Genomic DNA, 17,213 nt, shown 5'->3' on the forward strand with positions numbered 1-17,213 from the left:
AGTAGTAGAGCTTGATCCAAATTTGTGTATCTAAAGTGAAAATTATTATTTAGGTGTTTATGATTGTCTGAGAAGTAACATACATTCTTTTAAACAATCATCATGTTCTTCTCTAATTGTCTTTAATTTTATTACATGATCCTGGATGTTCTCCAATGGAACTCGGAATCGAGCTGCATCTGATATCTTTAAAGGAACTGGAAGCCGGAGCAGCTACAGCTATAGACGATGGTCCACTCCATGATGATAATGAGTCGAACATAAGGTAACAACACAGTGAAGCAGTGAAAAGTAGTATATCTAAACTATTAAATTGCAACTTGGAACCTGATAGGTGTGTTATGTCTTATACCAAGGGTGGTTGATGATGAGAATGAGAAGGATACAGACGACGCAAGTGATATATCTACATATAGCAGTACAGGTTAGACTTCTCCTACCGAGTGATTGAAATGGAAATTTAGATGGTTCTGTTAATTTAGGTTGTAGAGAAGTCTGAGTCACTTGTCTTATCTTTGTTTTACTGGTAGTTTTAAAAAACTCATAGATACAGAGCAACACGGTATAAAAAATATAGTACAGCTTGATCCGAATTTGGTTATCTAAAGAGAAAATGATTATTTAGGTGTTTATGATTGTCTGAGAAGTTTTAGTTTTCTTTTACACAATCCTCATGTTATTCTCTAATTCTTTTTAATTTTATTACATGATACTGGATGCAATCCAATGGAACTCGGACTCGAGCTGCATCTGAAGACAACAAAAGGAACTGGAAAGCAGCTAAAAATATGACAGAGGCCGGGAAAAGATGACAACAGAAGATCGATGCTGAAAGAGCTGCATGGAACAACACTCAAACGGATGCAGGCAACATTAGTCTGCATAGAACAACACTGAAACGGACCAGCCAGGTAATTAGTTATCTATTTTATTGATTAAGTAGTGCCTGATTAGTTAAGGTGGAACAGTTAGTTATTAGATTGAGTAAGTTGCCTTTAGTTTTTCTTAAATATTTGTTGTTGCTTGAGTGTTGCATATCGTCGTAGATGGTAATGATAGTTTATAAAACAACCACTCTAATAGTTTAGATAGGTAAGAAAGACCAATATTATGCAATAGATTTGTAGCTTTAGAAATTTCACAATGATATCGAAATAAATGTTAAAAAAATAACCAAAGATTGTTTGCCTTAATTAAAAATAAAAAATCAGTATCACAAAGCATTATAACACCCACGGGAAAATGAAAACGGCTCAAACCTGCAAAGAAAAAACATGTAATTTCATATTAGTAGTTTTTCTGTATAGGAGACAGGTTTTAAAAAATTCTAAACCGTATAAGATAAATAAATCACTCCAACACATCTATATTACCTTGAGCATTAGAGGTTGTCGAAAACTTGTTTGAAAACCACATTCATAGTTTTCTTCTGGGGATTACCATCTTTGTCTAAAATCAAAATCTTCAAACCTTTTTTTGAAGTCACTCTAGAAACAGCAACATATAGCTGCCCATGTGAAAAAACAGGTCTAGGTAGATAGAGACCAACTTCAGATAGAGATTGACCTTGACTTTTGTTAATCGTCATTGCAAAAGCAACAGCAAGAGGCAGCTGCCTTCTCCGCATTTTAAAAGGCAATCTCGTGTCTGATGGAGTTATCAACAATCTAGGAATATCAACAATTTCCCCAACTCTTTCTCCTGTTATAATTCTGGCTTGAACCATAAAGTCCATGAGCTGAGTGATCTGAAGTCTAGTCCCATTCATCAAGCCATCAATAGGTGTTATGTTTCTCAGTACCATAACCGGACAACCAACCTTTAGTCTAAGACTATGGTTTGGTAGACCAGGAACTTTAATGGTGTTTAGAAAATCAGGACCAAGAGCTTCGTTGTTTACAGAACCTGTATCCGAAGGATCTATGCTATCAGCCGAGTTATAAATTTTTTCCTCACCTGAAACAGAAAACATATATTAGTTGAGAAGCAATCAAACATAAATAAGGCAGAAACAAAAAAAAAATACCTTGTAGCTTATCCAACATAAATTCATTAACTACATTGACATCCTCGTTAGTTGGACAAAGGATAGCTCTCTCTTGAAAAAACTTCGCCTCTTTGTTTTCATGCAATGAATTTGAATCACCATAAATAGCTCTGCTGATGGCTTCTATAGGATCGTTGGAATCAGTAATCAAAAATTCCTCGGGGATATCAATCTCTGCTTGACCATCATTAGGTTCAGAAAGTTTACCATCACCGACTTTTAATATCCACTCCGAGAAGTCCTTGAGTTCCTTTGCCTCTTCTACTGACAATCCACCCGACATCAATCTCATATTTTTAGTCAGCTTCAGCACTTTGCAATGCTCCCAAAGATAAGATGAGTTCAGTGCAGACATCACAATCTCAGCTCTTCCAGCTCCATTTATAACAGGCAAAACCCGTCTAAAATCACCTCCAAAAACAATGACCTTTCCACCAAATGGCTGTTTGTCGTGCTTTCCAACAATATCAGATAAACTTCTATCCAGAGCTTCAAAACAATGTATGCTCATCATTGGAGCTTCATCCCATATAATAAGTGATGCCGCTTTCACTAAATCCGATTGGTCTGTTTCATGTCTCATGGTACATGAAGAAAACTCGTCTGGATTTAGAGGAATAGAAAATCTGGAATGAGCTGTCCGACCCCCTGGTAACAACAATGACGCAATTCCACTTGAGGCCACGTTTAGAACAATCTCTCCTCGAGATCTGATAGCTGCAGAGAGTAACTTCCAGAGAAAAGTTTTCCCAGTTCCTCCAAAACCGCTCACAAAAAACATACCACCATCTGCTTCATTCACAGCCGCAAGAATCTGATCATATATTTTCCTTTGCTCCAAAGTCATCTTCGGAATATCTCTATCAAGAGTTTCTAACAAAGTAGAGCGGCAATAGCTGCGTTCTTCCAATACCAGGACGTTGGAATCATGACTACTTGTCTTAGGTGGCTTAGGCATAGTGGTAAATCTTTCTAATGAAGTACCATTGCGTCTTAGGAGTGATTCAATCTCTAGCAAAGCATACTTCTTTTTCTCGTCATCACTCAGCATTAGACCTACAAAGAAAAAAAAATGTCAGAATGAGAATATAGAACCCTGCGCCTAGGAATGTCATGTTGTACACGTGAGGATATCGTCACCAAGTTTACTACTAACCTGGTCTGTTGAAATTTTTCCTCATGTTGTGCTCAATATCTTCAGACAATAACTCCCAAGTGCTTTCCCAGACAGTCTCCGGCGCAGATAAAGTGTTATTCATAAGCATCATGACAAACACTTTCCGTAGCTCTCTTGCTGTGCTCTCGTAAGATCTCCTTACTATGTCATCAATGTACTCCTGATCATCATCTAGTAACCCACGGGCATAACATGCTTCTTTGTAGCCTGGATAAAGAACACCTTCATAAGTTTTGATGTCTTCATAACTGGTGGGTCCTCTCACAACATTCAAAAGTACACGCAAGAAGTAAGCATCTTCCTGGGTCCGTGGAGCATAATTAATTCTCCCAAGAGCAAAACCTCGTTTCCGTCTTTTCCACATCTTTGATTTCTTATCGTAGATAAAGAAGTTAGGAATCTGGGCGTAGGTCAATGTTTTTGCAAGGGAGTCAATTTTACATAACTCAAACCAAGCCAAGAACATTGTATTTTTAATGAGCTTCCGACTGATGACTGCTTTCAGTTTATCCTTTCCTCTGAAAGTAACAACTTGTTTCCCGGGAAGATGAAAACTAAGCTTCTCTACAGCAGTTGAACGATAGTGAATAGGAAATTTGAACACTCTCCAGGTTCCTTCACATGTAGAGACGTATCTGGCCAAAAAAAAAATTAAAATCAGATACAAAATAATATCTTAAAATCGTTTCATAAACTCAAACAGTGTAGAGTCAAATTTTTATACCTGCAATCAAAGAATTCCTTGAGTTCATTCCTTTTTTGTTCAATCTTCTCTTTAGTAACCTCGCCTTCTCCTAGCTCATTTGCAACAATGTGATCTGGGGGTTCAACAGCCACTGTCACACGATCTTGACCTTTATTTATGTATTTGAATAAATACTTTATAGACCCCGTTTGATTGCACCACTCAACGTTGATGTGAGCCCTGTAAAGAAGAGATAATTGCCTGTTATAGGGAATGACGTATCGGTTGTCACATCTCACTCCATTCTTCAGAACATAGTGTTCAGACTGTTGACGCCTTCTATAAACCGGAAACCCTTCTTTAGTAATAGTGGTGGTCTCAGCAAATGATTTAGGATATGACTTAGAGCAACGACCATTCTCCATACAGGGGGAATTCATATTAACAGCTCCACAAGGTCCACGAATCATCATATCCTTAATGATCTCATAAAGCTCAGGTTCTTCTTTTTTATTTGGAATCTCTGCAGATATTATGCTGTCAATGTCGTCTGTTGTAGTCGGCTTAATCTTCTTCATGAATAAGAGAATGTGAGCATGTGGCAATCCACGTTTCTGGAACTCAATTGTGTACATAGCTGAAAAAAAAAATTAGTCAAAAATATAAATAACAGTCCCCAAAAAACTGAAATCAAAGCACGCAGGAGGGAATATGTTTTTGGCTTACATGAATTGGTCTCTCCCAATATATTCTTCTTCGTCAAAGTATCCATGAGTGAATCAAGTTTCATTTTGAAGATCCTACAAATAATGTCTGATCTATCTTCTGCCTTTAGCTTCCTGGCTTTCACATATCTTGTGATCTCTGGCCACTTAGGATTACATGTGAAAGTGATGAAGAAATCTGGGAATCCAAAATGTTTACATATAGTCATAGCATCCAAGTAACAATTCTTCATGTATCTGGGACTCCCTACGTAAGAAGCTGGTAACGTAAACTCAGATCCCTGCTCAGACATATCCACTTTTCCCGCATTCTCAGACTCTTTAATGGAGTCATAGCTATCACTACGCAAAGAAGGCTGGTTTAACTTCAAATATCTTAGGCGGTTAGATTCAATGGTTGTGAAGGCATCAACAACAAACTGCTGAAACAGTCTTCGAGAATGTAGGAGACAATGAGATTCGTTCTTACGTTCATGCAGACGAAAAGCAAAGAATTGCCTCATACTTATATTTGGCTTCTTCTGTTTTCTCGTAACTTTAGTTGATCCTTTCTTAATTCCAAGTCTGAATCCATCTTCTCCATACGTAAACAGAAGAGGATATTGAAGTGCAAGATATGAAGCATGAATCTCGTTTATCCTCATCAATTTGCCTGATTTTTGTTGTAGAACGATGTCCCTCTTGTCCATATCCAGACTGAAATCCCCAGGAATTAGTGCTGCAACTTCTGAGGCTGTTGGTGTGTTGTATGTCCTGCCATCCTGTAACCTCTCACTTACAATCCTCATATGAAATGAATCTTCAGGATCAGTGTTAAAACGATCTCTTGCGCATCTAAACTTTTGGACATATGGATTAACTTCATTCAACATCTTCATCAAAGCATCAATGATGTCTTTCCGGAGGTTATCCTTTTTCTTGACCTCAAAACTATTTTTTCCAGAACTGTAAAAACAGATACAGAAAAAACGTCAGTTACATATTAATACCATGTAATCTCAATAAAAAAATTATTTTAAAGACATACCTTATACATTTTGCTCTGTTTTCAACCTCATTTTCTGTGTCAACTATATATAGCTGTCCGAACTTCGCTTCACCACCATCAGGAGGAGTCAAATTACCCATTAAGTGATAATTTTCACCTTGTAGTTGAAACATATCAGGCCCTCTACCTTTTTTCAAAGACCTCTGTACCTTACCACCAAGAGAAGTGAATGAAAAAACCATATTGTAAGGTCTAATATGTTTCTGGAAGTGCCTCCTTCGTGGATCATCGCCTTCCAAAAGCTTTTTCAGAACTGGTGGTGGATCTTTCAATAGAGGCAATTGCACTTGACCTTGCATACAACACAAAGAAAAAGTAGGATTCTTTGCATTTCGACGCTTGTTTAACCTTTCTCCATACCACATGATAGCACCACAATGAGAACAACTGTAATCAGGATCACCTTCATCTATATACTCTGCCAAAAAAATAATGATATTACAAACATAGGTGAGAAAAATATCCTATTAGGACTCATAAACACATGTTTTTATGCCACTTAATCATTACCATTAGAGTTTGAAAATTTGGTCATGGACGATCCAAAATTTTTAATTGACACAGGAGGTCGTTTGTCTTTTTGTTTTGACTCGGATATAATGTGTAGCACAGGATCTGGTTCATAGTCCATAGGATCATCAACATCAGTTTCATCATCTGTATCTGTATTCTCATCAGAACTACAGTCAAAAACTTGTACATCATCTGTAGCATCTATTCCTGGAAACATCAAATGAATTGGTTTACTTTTCCAGTAAATCATGTAAAAATAACAGAATAACAGGATGTCAAACCTCCAAACAAATCAGTTCCGACAATATACTCATCTTGGTGTATCTCATTAGTAGATGTTTTGATTGTAGATGATGGTTTCCGTGAGTTTCTTTTTGGCAAATGGGCTGTATTAGTAATGTCTTTCAGTACAGTACGTGTTGAGCCTTGTGAAGTTGAACCAATTTGCACCTCTCTGTCAGTATCAATAGAATTGAAGCTCCTCTTCTGTAGATCCCCTGTTTTAAATAGAGTTTATGTTAATAATGAGTAGAAGGGAAGTTGCAGTTTATGAAGTTTCTGTGGTTAAAAAATTACTTGATAATGATGAAAAGCAAAATTGCTTTGGAGTGTCTACCACTTGTGATTTCATCAGGTCCAGACCTTAGAAAACAGAAAAAGAAATTTTTTTAGTCAAGCTCACTTAAATCTTTGCTTATACAAAATTTTCGCTGGTAATAATTCTGATGTCTAAATTAAATACTTACCAAGGACACATCTTCGTTTATTCTTGGGTGTTTGTGGTGAAAGCATGCCTACCTGTTGATATGTTGTTGTTTTGATTGGAACATGATGGTTTTCAATGTTTTCCCAAAATCTATAGAATATAGAACGTAAGGGAATGTCTTGAAAACAGACTTCACTCGAAACACTTTGCAATTCATTGATGGATGGTGTATTTGCGTTTGCAGGATCAACTCCATTGCTTTGGAGATCCTTTTTTCTTTTCATATTCGTTTCTTGGTGATGAAGATGAAGGAGTAGGAAGAAGAATGAGATTTGTCGTGACTGGTTTGTTATCCTAAAAGGTAATTTGCAATCATCTGTTCTAAATTTAGATAACAAATATTTTGTTAGCTAAAATTTAGGAAACGTTGGTTATGTTAGGAATGTGGATAGATTTAGCAATAAATATATAATAATTTGTGTGGAAATGTATAATTGGATCAAAAAAAAAATTATAAGTCGTCCTTAAAAATAATAATCGCTGAGTCCTTAGTAAAAAAATTATACATTAAATCTAAAATAATAATGGCCAATTAATATTTTCTTCATATTTGTACAATTAAAACAGGCTTTAGCTCGCCTATAAAAAGAGTGAATGATGCCGACAGAAGAAAGTGTTGGTGAGATTGATCGAAAGAAGAAACAATTTCGCCATTGATTCATTTGTACTATTGCGCAGGTATGTTCTTCATCTATGGATTTTTAGATCTTAAGTTAGTGATAGAATAAGTAAATAGGATTTATTAGTCTTGTACTTGGTTAGCAGGTGGAATATATTGATTTGGTAGGTAGAATATCTCCATGAATTGTCTTGATTTTTTAAAGCGTATTATATCATTGTAGGATGCATCAAATATTCAAAAGTATAAATACAACCGTCATAAAAAAACCAAAAGCTTATTATTAAATATAAGAAATTCAAATAAAACATAAAATCCGAAAATCATAAAAACACCTTAAATTTAAAGAGCGGAATAAATGAAAGCAAAACAACAACTGCAAACATAAGAATTGCAATCGAACATGATTTTTTTATCCAAGCTTTAGCCACTCTTGTTATTCTCTTGCTTGATTATCTTGCTGCATGGTTTCTTGGAAGCAGATGATAGGTCCTGTAGGTCAGATAGATCTTCCTTGCGCTTTGTTATAGGAGTTGGACACTCATCTGAGGAAACTTGATCCAACATCATAACCTAACACCATTTAAAATTAAAATAGTCCATGTTTATCAAGTCAATGAAACATTAACAACAGTCAGTATCATAAAAGTTAATAAAAAATAATACTTACAGATCCAGATGACATTGTAGATGAATTTGTTACCATATCAGAAGTTGATAGAGAATGAGAATCGATACTATAAACTTTATCTCCAGAACAAACCTCTAAAACCACAAAAGTCTCTGATCCATTTGTGACATTGTCTGAGGTTATGGAAACACCAAAACAAAAAGACTTCCCCACCAAAGATAGAACAGGTTCTGGAAGAATCTCAGGATCTTCAATCTAGAAAGAAAGTAGGAATAACTCATAGCTTTTCAAAGAGTCAAAAAAGTTAATTATTTAGAAATATATACCTCTTCATAAGAACCATCCCATAAATCTTCAGCATCCACTCCAACAATGGACTTACCAACAGAGCCGAGCAACATTGCAGTGCATGTTCCAGAGTCATCTTTTACAACCAAGTGTAGCTTATATCTAAAAAAAACACAGCATTTATATAAGAATATAAATTTAAAAATTATGAGACAAACAAATCGTTTATAAGTAAATTTCAGTAGCTTACTTGGGTCCAACATTAGTGATGTTAGAACGACAAATTTCACAGCGGAACAAAGGCTTATCCTTTTTTGTCATGGTTGCATAATCAACATTGGGAAGCTTATTGACACGTTTTTGGTGACGGTTACAACCAAAATAGAACCAAGCCCAATCAGTATCTATTGCTTCAATAGTACACACGATTTTGCAATAGTCCACCTAATTATTATACAATTTTAAATCGATTTTAGTTTTATGTTCTTACGATTAGTAAATAAGAAAAAAGTTTGCAAAATCTACCTGAGTGGAGTCCATGATTTCTGAAATGGATTTGATCTCAGCATTATTCCAGTCATATACAATTCTTTTGCCATCTTTTTTTCCAGATGATTTCTCGACCACAGCCACAGAGAGATCAGAAATTGACAGCCTAGAATGCATAAAGTTACAGAGACATATCGAGATATATTAAAAATAGTTAAATAAGATAGGAAGATACTTATATACAAATCATAACAGAAGAATAACAACCTTTCAGTTAAATCCATAACTTCAGGGATCACTGGATTTAGGAACACCCGAGAAGCATCAAAAGCATTAGTGATTTGCATCTCTCCTAAAAAACATTTAGCATATGATTTGAATAAGACATAAAATACAATCTGTCACTTTATGTTAAAAGGGTGAAAATAAATACCTCTAAATTCTTTTATTTTTGCAAACCGGATCAAACAAATAATGGTTTGATCTTTGGCAGTCTCACAAAATGGTTCAAGTAGCTCTGCATAGGTTCCCCACAGACAGCATGGAAGAGAGTTTCCTCTAATGATAAAAAGCATGTTATAAACTGATCCAAACGTGTATAAAATAATGATTATAGGGTTAAAAAAATACATGTATATGAAAACTTACTCTGTATCAACTAAACGGAATTGAACTCTCTTTCTGTCCTCTCCAAAAACTCGTACAGTCTGTACGTCTTGAAGGTCATGAACCTTTCCTATCACATCTGAGATTCAAAAAAATATGAAACATAGGTTAGAACTTTTCTCCACTTAAAAAAAAAACTAAAACAATAGGAATTAACGTGTAATGGAGATTACCTATGAGGAAAACTTGGTTTTTGGCTTCACATGATTCAATTTCGCTATAAGTAGCAAGAGATAGGAAACTTCTATCATCAACTAAATCCGAACGCGATATTACAGCATCTTCTGCTATAACCATCTTGTACCGATAGTTTGTGGTTCGATATTGACCACCAACTGCATTGACATTAACATGTTCAATGACACCCCATGAATCTAACGGTAAGAAACACTGAATTCGGTGCATGAGAGAGCGTTTGCAAGTAGCATGGATCTTGTTACCCTAAAAAAAAAAAACACAGTCATATCAGATACTTTAGAAACATTAGTAACAAAATAAGAGGAAGAAACGTGTTTTATAGAACTTACCCATTCATCCGCCAACACCATTTCAAAGGTATCACCTGCAAAAGGGGTGTTTTGCTTCCATGAATGTAGACATTTAACTTGCACACGCCAGTTGTCTTTGAATGGTCTCAGTTTTGTGAGAGGAACAAAAGTCGTTATCTTTGACATGATTTTGGTTTTTCGTTTTTTTTATATGAATTTGGAGAATAGATGAGGAGTTATATATACTGGTCGAGAAAATGGAGTAGGTTAGGTTAAAAATCATTAAGTTCCATCGATTATTTTAGGTAGTTACGATTTAAAATCAGAATCACAGGCAAAAGATATTCAAATAAATTAAATGTGCATTTATTATTTAGTATCTAAAAGGAAGAAGGAATATCCGATATTAGGAGAAATATTAACAACTTGGTGGCCAAGAATACGGAAAAGAGAAGAGATTTTGTTTAATTAATATGATAGATTTTCCGATTCTGATAGCATAGAATTAGGAATATCTTTGAGTAGATATCAATTATGATAGTGTAGAATTAGGAAAATGTTTGAGTGCTTTGCAATTAAAATTAAAAATCGTTTTAAATGTCATTAATGTATATTATTGAAAATTAAATCCTAGATTAAGGCTGCGTAATATTAGGAAAACAGGTAGAATCTCGATTTGTTTTTAAATATTTCGTAAATTTAGGAATGGTTTTCAATTTGTACATTTATGACATTTAAAGCGGTTTATATTGCAAACCATTTTTTTTTTTCGTTTTTGGTTTATATTGCAAACCAATTTAATTTTTTTCAACAACAAACCGAAATATAAACCATTACAAACAAAAACAAAGTTCATTATAAACAAAAGTTAAAATAATTTTCACCAAAGCAATACAATATGTTCATATAGTTCTATAGGTATCATTTAATATGATTAATAATTTTCGTTATCATTAATGTTGGCTGTTTAATTTAGATATGTGAATTGAATGGTTTAGTAGTTTTGATTTTTTGAATTGATTGGTTTGTATTGCATATAGTAAATGCACGAATTGATTGGTTTGTATATTATGGGCCATTGTACGAAAGGCCACAAAAGCTGAACTCTTCCAATTAAAAGCCACGAATTTATAACAGTTTCAATTAAAAAATCTAGACAAAACTACAGTGTTTTAAGACCAGTGGCATTCATTTGTAATATTTGAGCAACTTTAGGGGGATATAGGTAGGTGTATTTCAGTTTTAATAGTTTAGATTATACACACAATATTATCATATAGGACTAAAAATTTCCACATAACAACAAAAGGTTCACACAAGAATGACATTTATTTATACATCAAAATGATATTACGAAGAAGAGAGTTTAAGATCAGTAAAATATATTTGGACGCACTAACATGGAAACAGAAAACTAAAATGGACATATGCTGGAAAAATATTAAAAAGTCGATTCATGAAACTTAAATAACCAGATTACCATTTTACTTGACAAAATATAAGAAGACAAAAGTAACAATTACAGGACACTGTAACAATATTAGTCAATATAAAATTACTTTATCGAATTAATTATGTAAATTAAAAAAAACAAAAATAATACATATTAAAAACTAGCATAATCTTACCGCAACAAAAGAAGTTCAAGTACTAACTGCAAAATCTGGACTAGTGAAACAATACACAATAAACCACAAAATCACATAAAAATAAACATAATAGTGGATGACTTCAAAGACAATAAAAGTTAAATAATTACATCTTATAAACAAAAATAAATCAATATCTCAATAAATTATAAATATGACATTATGTAATTTTGTTAGCCGTGACTTTTAATATCATATAAGCCAAACTTTCACAGAAATAATAATTTACAGAACTATATAATGAAACCTTTGAAATTAAAAAAACAAATACCAATTCAAACAATTTAAAAGTCAAAAATCCGTGCGAGCAAACCCCTAGTTAACAATAAAAACATAAACAACCTATGTCCTTGTGCTGATTTTGGTGTGCTTGTGAGTGTCGTCTTCTCCTTCAAGCGACTTCTCCCTATATAGAAAAAATGGCTATTTTTTTTCCTTTGATGACTTGTCTTTTTCCAACCGCCTCTCTTCTCGCTATTTGGCCGGATACACTTATGTGATGGTCTTATCAAAAATCTAATGTATCAGATAAATTTTCTATGTGGATCATGTGGGAAGAAGGATAAGGGAATCATCAATTATTCACAGTCCCTTTGAATGTCTTTATGCACAGAAAACTTGCTTTATCTAGGGTCCCCTACAACCTAGGCTTCGGTATTTTCTAATATGGATTATTTATTTTAGACACTCCCAAGAGGTATTTTCATCGAGTTTTTTTCCTTGGATATTATCCTTGAAAAGAAAAATTTAGAAAGATTACTCCATCATGATCCTACAAATGGTGGGAATAAAAGAGAAGTTTTGGGAAGATGCTCAATTAGTGGAGGGGCCAAAATGAATATACAAAAGAGTCTGTTCTTTTTTTTTTTTGAACACTTCAAAAGAGTCTGTTCAACATCGTAATTTGGTTTATAATGGTTGGTGTAATGTTGATGGGGGTTGGAAACCATTAGTTTAATTAGTAGTACAAAAGGAGTGGAAAATACAATGATGAGTGGTAGGAATATTTGAAGTAGTCTCTCTTCCCTGCGGGTAGAGGTTAAAGCTTTGACTTAGGTAATACTATGAAATATGTAGATGTGACTTCTGCAACAATTCTGACCTAGTGAAGAGGATGTTTTGACATGCATTCACAACACTTAGGAGTTTTAGATATGTGAGGCTTTTTCAAGACCTTTTGATATCAGCTTATTCTTAGTGCAAAAAATAATATAAAATTCTTGGCACGTATTGTTCAGAAGTTTTCTAATAGCAATAGTTCATACTAATTTTTACACGACCAATTTGGTTAGGGAAATCGTTTTGGTTATTCTACTTTATTTCGGTTTTTTTTTTGTTGTAAAGAAGAATGAAAGAAGGATTTGAATGCCAAAAAAATAGAAACCAAAACAAATCTATCCTTTAGATTAAATTGCGGCAAGTCTTGTCACAAGGATAAGCACAGTCTATTAATTTTGCTCCTCCTCTTTCGAAAAACCAATCTCCCACAGCAACTGCAATCCTCTGTTTTGGTATATGGAACAAACATCATTAATACTTGGGTTTAGATCATAATAAAATTATCACAAATAGTATAATGGGAAATAACATGATTAAATCTAGCATGGCATTTGTATTTGATGTCAGTCTAAAAAATTAGATCAAAAAAAGTTCAAAAAAGAATGGTGGCTAAAGATGTTAGTTTGGATGTTTTCTCCTATGTTTGTAGCTTTTCAATGGATTGTTTGGCGGATTATATTTTAGTTCACGAATCATTATCTGTAGTAAAAACCAATAGTATTGCCTACCTTGTTCTTAATCGAAGGAGAGTTTTTGGAATACCATGTGTCCTGGTTCTCTGTTTGACAATGAGAAAAGCACGAGTTAAGAAACACTCCATTCTTACGTTGCTCTTTGAATGCACCGAGCAACTTCACCATCTGAGACCTGAACCCTGTATTACATATTTTGAAAGCACTAGCTCAGTTGGCTATCAAAAAGCAAGAACATTATTGGCTCATCTTTCACCTTGAAAGAACTTGATCTGGGATGCATTGCACTTGGCGATGTTAAATGTACAGTTAGACCAACTTCCAGTTGGATCTGCAGATTTAGAAGTTAAACTCTCTTGGATCTGCACGAATACATTGTATCAAAAGATACATTTTGACGTTTGTAGATAGAGCTAAGAATTAAAAAAGATGATAAACTAACCTGCCACGTATCGTATGCAGCATTTAGAATAAACAATGGAGCCTTGACTTGGTTTACTAGGTTTTGTGCGAAAAAACACTGTAATTATTGAAGCATTGAGTACACTGTCTTATGAGATCTAGTTCATTTGGTTTTTTACTATAAAGATAGCTAGAAGATGTAAGATGAAAACAAATACCGAAGTTGGACTACGATTATCTAAACAGCCATCAGGGAGATCGTTTGTAATACTCTGTAGAAACATTACACAATTGTCATACTAGTATATATCGAGACATGTAACACATTGCAAATCTTATGTGCTCGTACCTGTAATTGTATTACATCGTTGTATAACTTTCTAAGAGATCGATCTCCAGAGACATCGGTGCTTCAGTTACGTAAATTATAACACGATTCAAAATATGTACATGTATACCAAAGTTTCATTAAAAGAAGTTGGCTAGAAAATCACTCACGCATCAACGAAAAAGCCAGCATCACTCAGACATTTAGTTCTGGTGGAAGAACTGAGATAAAGCTTAAAGTCATCACATTGGAATATTGCTGCAAGGCCTCCGGCAGAACATCCAGAGAGCAGACCCTAATGTGACATATATAAGGTCGATATTGCACGACATATGCATACACGAAAACAACGAAAACGATGGTTACCTGCTTTGCTTCTCTCATTCCATTCCACAACAAATCTGTCATCAAAGCAGTCCATATTGCCTTTCCTCTAAACTGAAGTTTTGCATCCTAATACGTAGAAAAAGTAACATGTAGCAATCATAGTACACAAACAGTAATCCGTTCAAACTTATGTCTTAGACTTGGCTAACCTTATTTTCATTGTCTCCCATAAAGGATCCACCGTCACAGTACCTAACTTTTACTCTGTTCCAGTTATAAAAGTCTGGAAACAAACATTTGTATTAGCAACCTAAACAGAAGTAGAGATCGCACATAGTGATTTCAACACGAACCTGGATTTTCGGAGGCTTTGTCACTTAGAATTCCTGTAAAAGGTATCTTTTTCTCCATATGCTTGGACGATCCGTGACGAGTTTCTTTGCTGTATTCACAACTTTCAATGTCACTACACCATTCGCCTCCCTATCCAAACATAAAATGAAATCATGTACGACTAATATTATTAACATCTATTAGGAGAGACTTATCTTTGTGATGCAACAAACCTCCAAATGAACGAGCCAATTCTTTGCTCCTGAACCAGACCCGGGATGAAAATGATAACCGGCAGGACTTCCATCTAGACACACTGCAATAACAAGAAAAACGCTAATTGAATGATATAATAAATCAATGTTCGAAAAAGTGAGTAACAAGAACATATATCAAAGGATATGGTTCCATGGATCAGTTCGTGTTAGAGAAGATGTTGTTACCTGCTGATCTCAGAGCAGCATTTTTAATGAGCGTGAGTCCTACCATTGTAGCCTTTGCTTTGGAATTGACATCATGATTTTCGGTCTGATACACATTTGTCCCATTAAAATCTGTGAACTTCTCCATTTTATCAAACTCCCCATTAACACGGAGGCTTAAGATGACACCAAAGAGAGTCAGACTCCATAAAAGTTTCTTCATTTCAAAGGAGACACAAGGTGGTTCGTACTTGATCAGAAACCTTGGTTTTATATGGAAAAGTATATGAGAGTGACTTGAGAAGAGAGGGAGCATTAGTTACCACACGTTTTTTATTATTAAGAGATAACACAAAATTACGAGTCTAAGGAGATTTAACAGGCTAGTTATGTTGCATTTGACCAGATCAAGATATTGAAAAAGGTAAATATGATTCGGTTATTCAGAGGTAAGATCGCAGGATGTTGCAAACAGATTGCAATTATTGCTGGAGCTGACAAAAGTCCTCTAAAACGATTTTTAAGATAACGTTTAGAAAATTTTACGTTATAATATTAGGAAGCTGCCACTTTTTGGGTTGGGACTTGGGATGGTAATCACGGTTGATTAAGAAGAACATTTGAAACTGTTGACAAACCACCTAACTTTATATAACTTTATTACTAGATTTTATACTTATATACGTGCAAGTCTGTAACGTAAGAATTATTTAGTTTAGAAAATATAACAGTATATCAGAGTATCCAATGAGCATTGGTTCACTGACTCGAGTGCATCTCAATCCAATCTCCAACGTTCCTTGAACGTATCTGAGTACACGTTTGGCCTCCTTGAGATTCTTCACTGTTGGTTCTTTAAGATACATGGATAGATAAGAAGCAGAGGAACATTAGATCAGGTCTTGTGGCTGTCAGATACAGTAGGCCTCATACTAGGCTTCGATAGACTTTGGTGTCAACAAGTTGTTCTTCTCCATAGTGAGGTTTTCCTTGTGGAATCAATGGAGGTGGTCGTGCAGTGACTCATGCTGAACTTTTCAAGTAATCTCTTAGCATATAACTCCTGAGACAGAGAGACTCCATTTTGCTGTGGTGAGTATGTAGCTGTGAGCTGTCTTTCTATCCCAGCATCTTCTATAAATCTTGTGAACTCCGTAGACAAGTATTATGTTCCTCGATCTGTCCTTAGTTTCTTAATCTTGTTGTTTGATTGATTTTCAACAAGATTCTTGAACCTCTTGAATGTTTGGAGTACTTCTGAATTTGCCTTCAGAAAGTATACCCAGACCATTCTTGTGGCATCATCAATGAACGTGAGTGAGTACTTGCTCCCACTGAAGGATGTATTTTGCATTGGTTTACAGAGATCATTGTGAATCAGCATCAGTTTCTCTTTTTCTCTTGACTCTGATTCTTTTGGAAATGAGTATCTACTGTGTTTACATATGATCCATCTTTCACATCTTGTTTACCTTGAATTTAGGTAGACCGTGCACCATTGTTTGAGCTTGCATAGTCTTCGGGTTTGGGTTGTAAGAACGGATTTGTGACTAGTCTATGTATTTTTATGCAAATATGTTAGAGCGTAAGTATGTAAGTGCATAAACTAAAAACACATAGAGATTTGTTAACGAGGTTCGTTTCCTACATCCCCGGGACCATGTCCAGAACTCATTCACTAGATTAGATCGCAACTACAATTGCTATATGGTACCAACACACACCCGTGCCGACCATTCTTATCTAGAATTACAATGATGAGAGCAACTACTACTTATTGTCTTCTCCGACAAGTATAGTTCTCTATAACAAAACTACCAACAGATCTCCTGACTGTCTGGTAGGACGACGTCACACAC

The 17,213-nt window shown here is 34.8% G+C and overlaps 3 protein-coding genes across 3 annotated transcripts; all 3 read right to left on the minus strand.

Annotated features, from left to right (window-relative positions):
* Positions 1-1,381: 1,381 nt before the first annotated feature.
* LOC108858855 (uncharacterized) lies at positions 1,382-6,047 on the minus strand. Its single transcript, XM_018632720.1, has 6 exons — positions 5,662-6,047; positions 4,636-5,579; positions 3,949-4,546; positions 3,204-3,886; positions 2,027-3,103; positions 1,382-1,956 (listed from the first exon to the last, which is right to left on the minus strand). The coding sequence occupies exons 1-6, from the start codon at positions 6,045-6,047 to the stop codon at positions 1,382-1,384; spliced, it is 4,263 nt and encodes a 1,420-aa protein (XP_018488222.1).
* A 1,956-nt stretch (positions 6,048-8,003) lies between these two features.
* LOC108858337 (uncharacterized) lies at positions 8,004-9,951 on the minus strand. The gene is made up of 9 exons (XM_018632286.2): positions 9,828-9,951; positions 9,637-9,733; positions 9,422-9,546; positions 9,256-9,340; positions 9,025-9,154; positions 8,750-8,943; positions 8,538-8,661; positions 8,251-8,466; positions 8,004-8,153 (listed from the first exon to the last, which is right to left on the minus strand). The coding sequence occupies exons 1-9, from the start codon at positions 9,949-9,951 to the stop codon at positions 8,004-8,006; spliced, it is 1,245 nt and encodes a 414-aa protein (XP_018487788.2).
* Positions 9,952-13,192: 3,241 nt separating this feature from the next.
* On the minus strand, positions 13,193-15,590 carry LOC108854707 (pectin acetylesterase 2-like). Its single transcript, XM_018628333.2, has 12 exons — positions 15,376-15,590; positions 15,166-15,248; positions 14,953-15,082; positions 14,809-14,882; positions 14,639-14,725; positions 14,443-14,567; positions 14,294-14,354; positions 14,163-14,216; positions 13,985-14,062; positions 13,799-13,904; positions 13,579-13,724; positions 13,193-13,294 (listed from the first exon to the last, which is right to left on the minus strand). The coding sequence occupies exons 1-12, from the start codon at positions 15,575-15,577 to the stop codon at positions 13,193-13,195; spliced, it is 1,248 nt and encodes a 415-aa protein (XP_018483835.1). The 5' UTR covers positions 15,578-15,590.
* Positions 15,591-17,213: the final 1,623 nt, after the last annotated feature.

The sequence above is a fragment of the Raphanus sativus genome, chromosome 1 (assembly GCF_000801105.2).
Source record: "Raphanus sativus cultivar WK10039 chromosome 1, ASM80110v3, whole genome shotgun sequence".
Classification (NCBI taxonomy): Eukaryota; Viridiplantae; Streptophyta; class Magnoliopsida; order Brassicales; family Brassicaceae; genus Raphanus; species Raphanus sativus.

Excerpts from the sequence above, each read along its gene's own strand:
- LOC108858337 (XM_018632286.2), bottom strand. The coding sequence starts at position 9,951 with ATGGTTATAGCAGAAGATGCTGTAATATCGCGTTCGGATTTAGTTGAT. Across the intron at positions 9,734-9,827 it reads AAACCAAGTTTTCCTCATAG|ATGTGATAGGAAAGGTTCAT; the intron begins GTAATCTCCATT and ends TTTGAATCTCAG. Across the intron at positions 8,944-9,024 it reads AAATCATGGACTCCACTCAG|GTGGACTATTGCAAAATCGT; the intron begins GTAGATTTTGCA and ends TATAATAATTAG.
- LOC108854707 (XM_018628333.2), bottom strand. The coding sequence starts at position 15,577 with ATGAAGAAACTTTTATGGAGTCTGACTCTCTTTGGTGTCATCTTAAGC. Across the intron at positions 13,905-13,984 it reads CTGCATACGATACGTGGCAG|ATCCAAGAGAGTTTAACTTC; the intron begins GTTAGTTTATCA and ends GTATTCGTGCAG. Across the intron at positions 13,295-13,578 it reads CTCCTTCGATTAAGAACAAG|AGGATTGCAGTTGCTGTGGG; the intron begins GTAGGCAATACT and ends ATACCAAAACAG.
- LOC108858855 (XM_018632720.1), bottom strand. The coding sequence starts at position 6,047 with ATGTGGTATGGAGAAAGGTTAAACAAGCGTCGAAATGCAAAGAATCCT. Across the intron at positions 4,547-4,635 it reads ATTGGGAGAGACCAATTCAT|CTATGTACACAATTGAGTTC; the intron begins GTAAGCCAAAAA and ends TTTTTTTTTCAG. Across the intron at positions 1,957-2,026 it reads TATGTTGGATAAGCTACAAG|GTGAGGAAAAAATTTATAAC; the intron begins GTATTTTTTTTT and ends TTTCTGTTTCAG.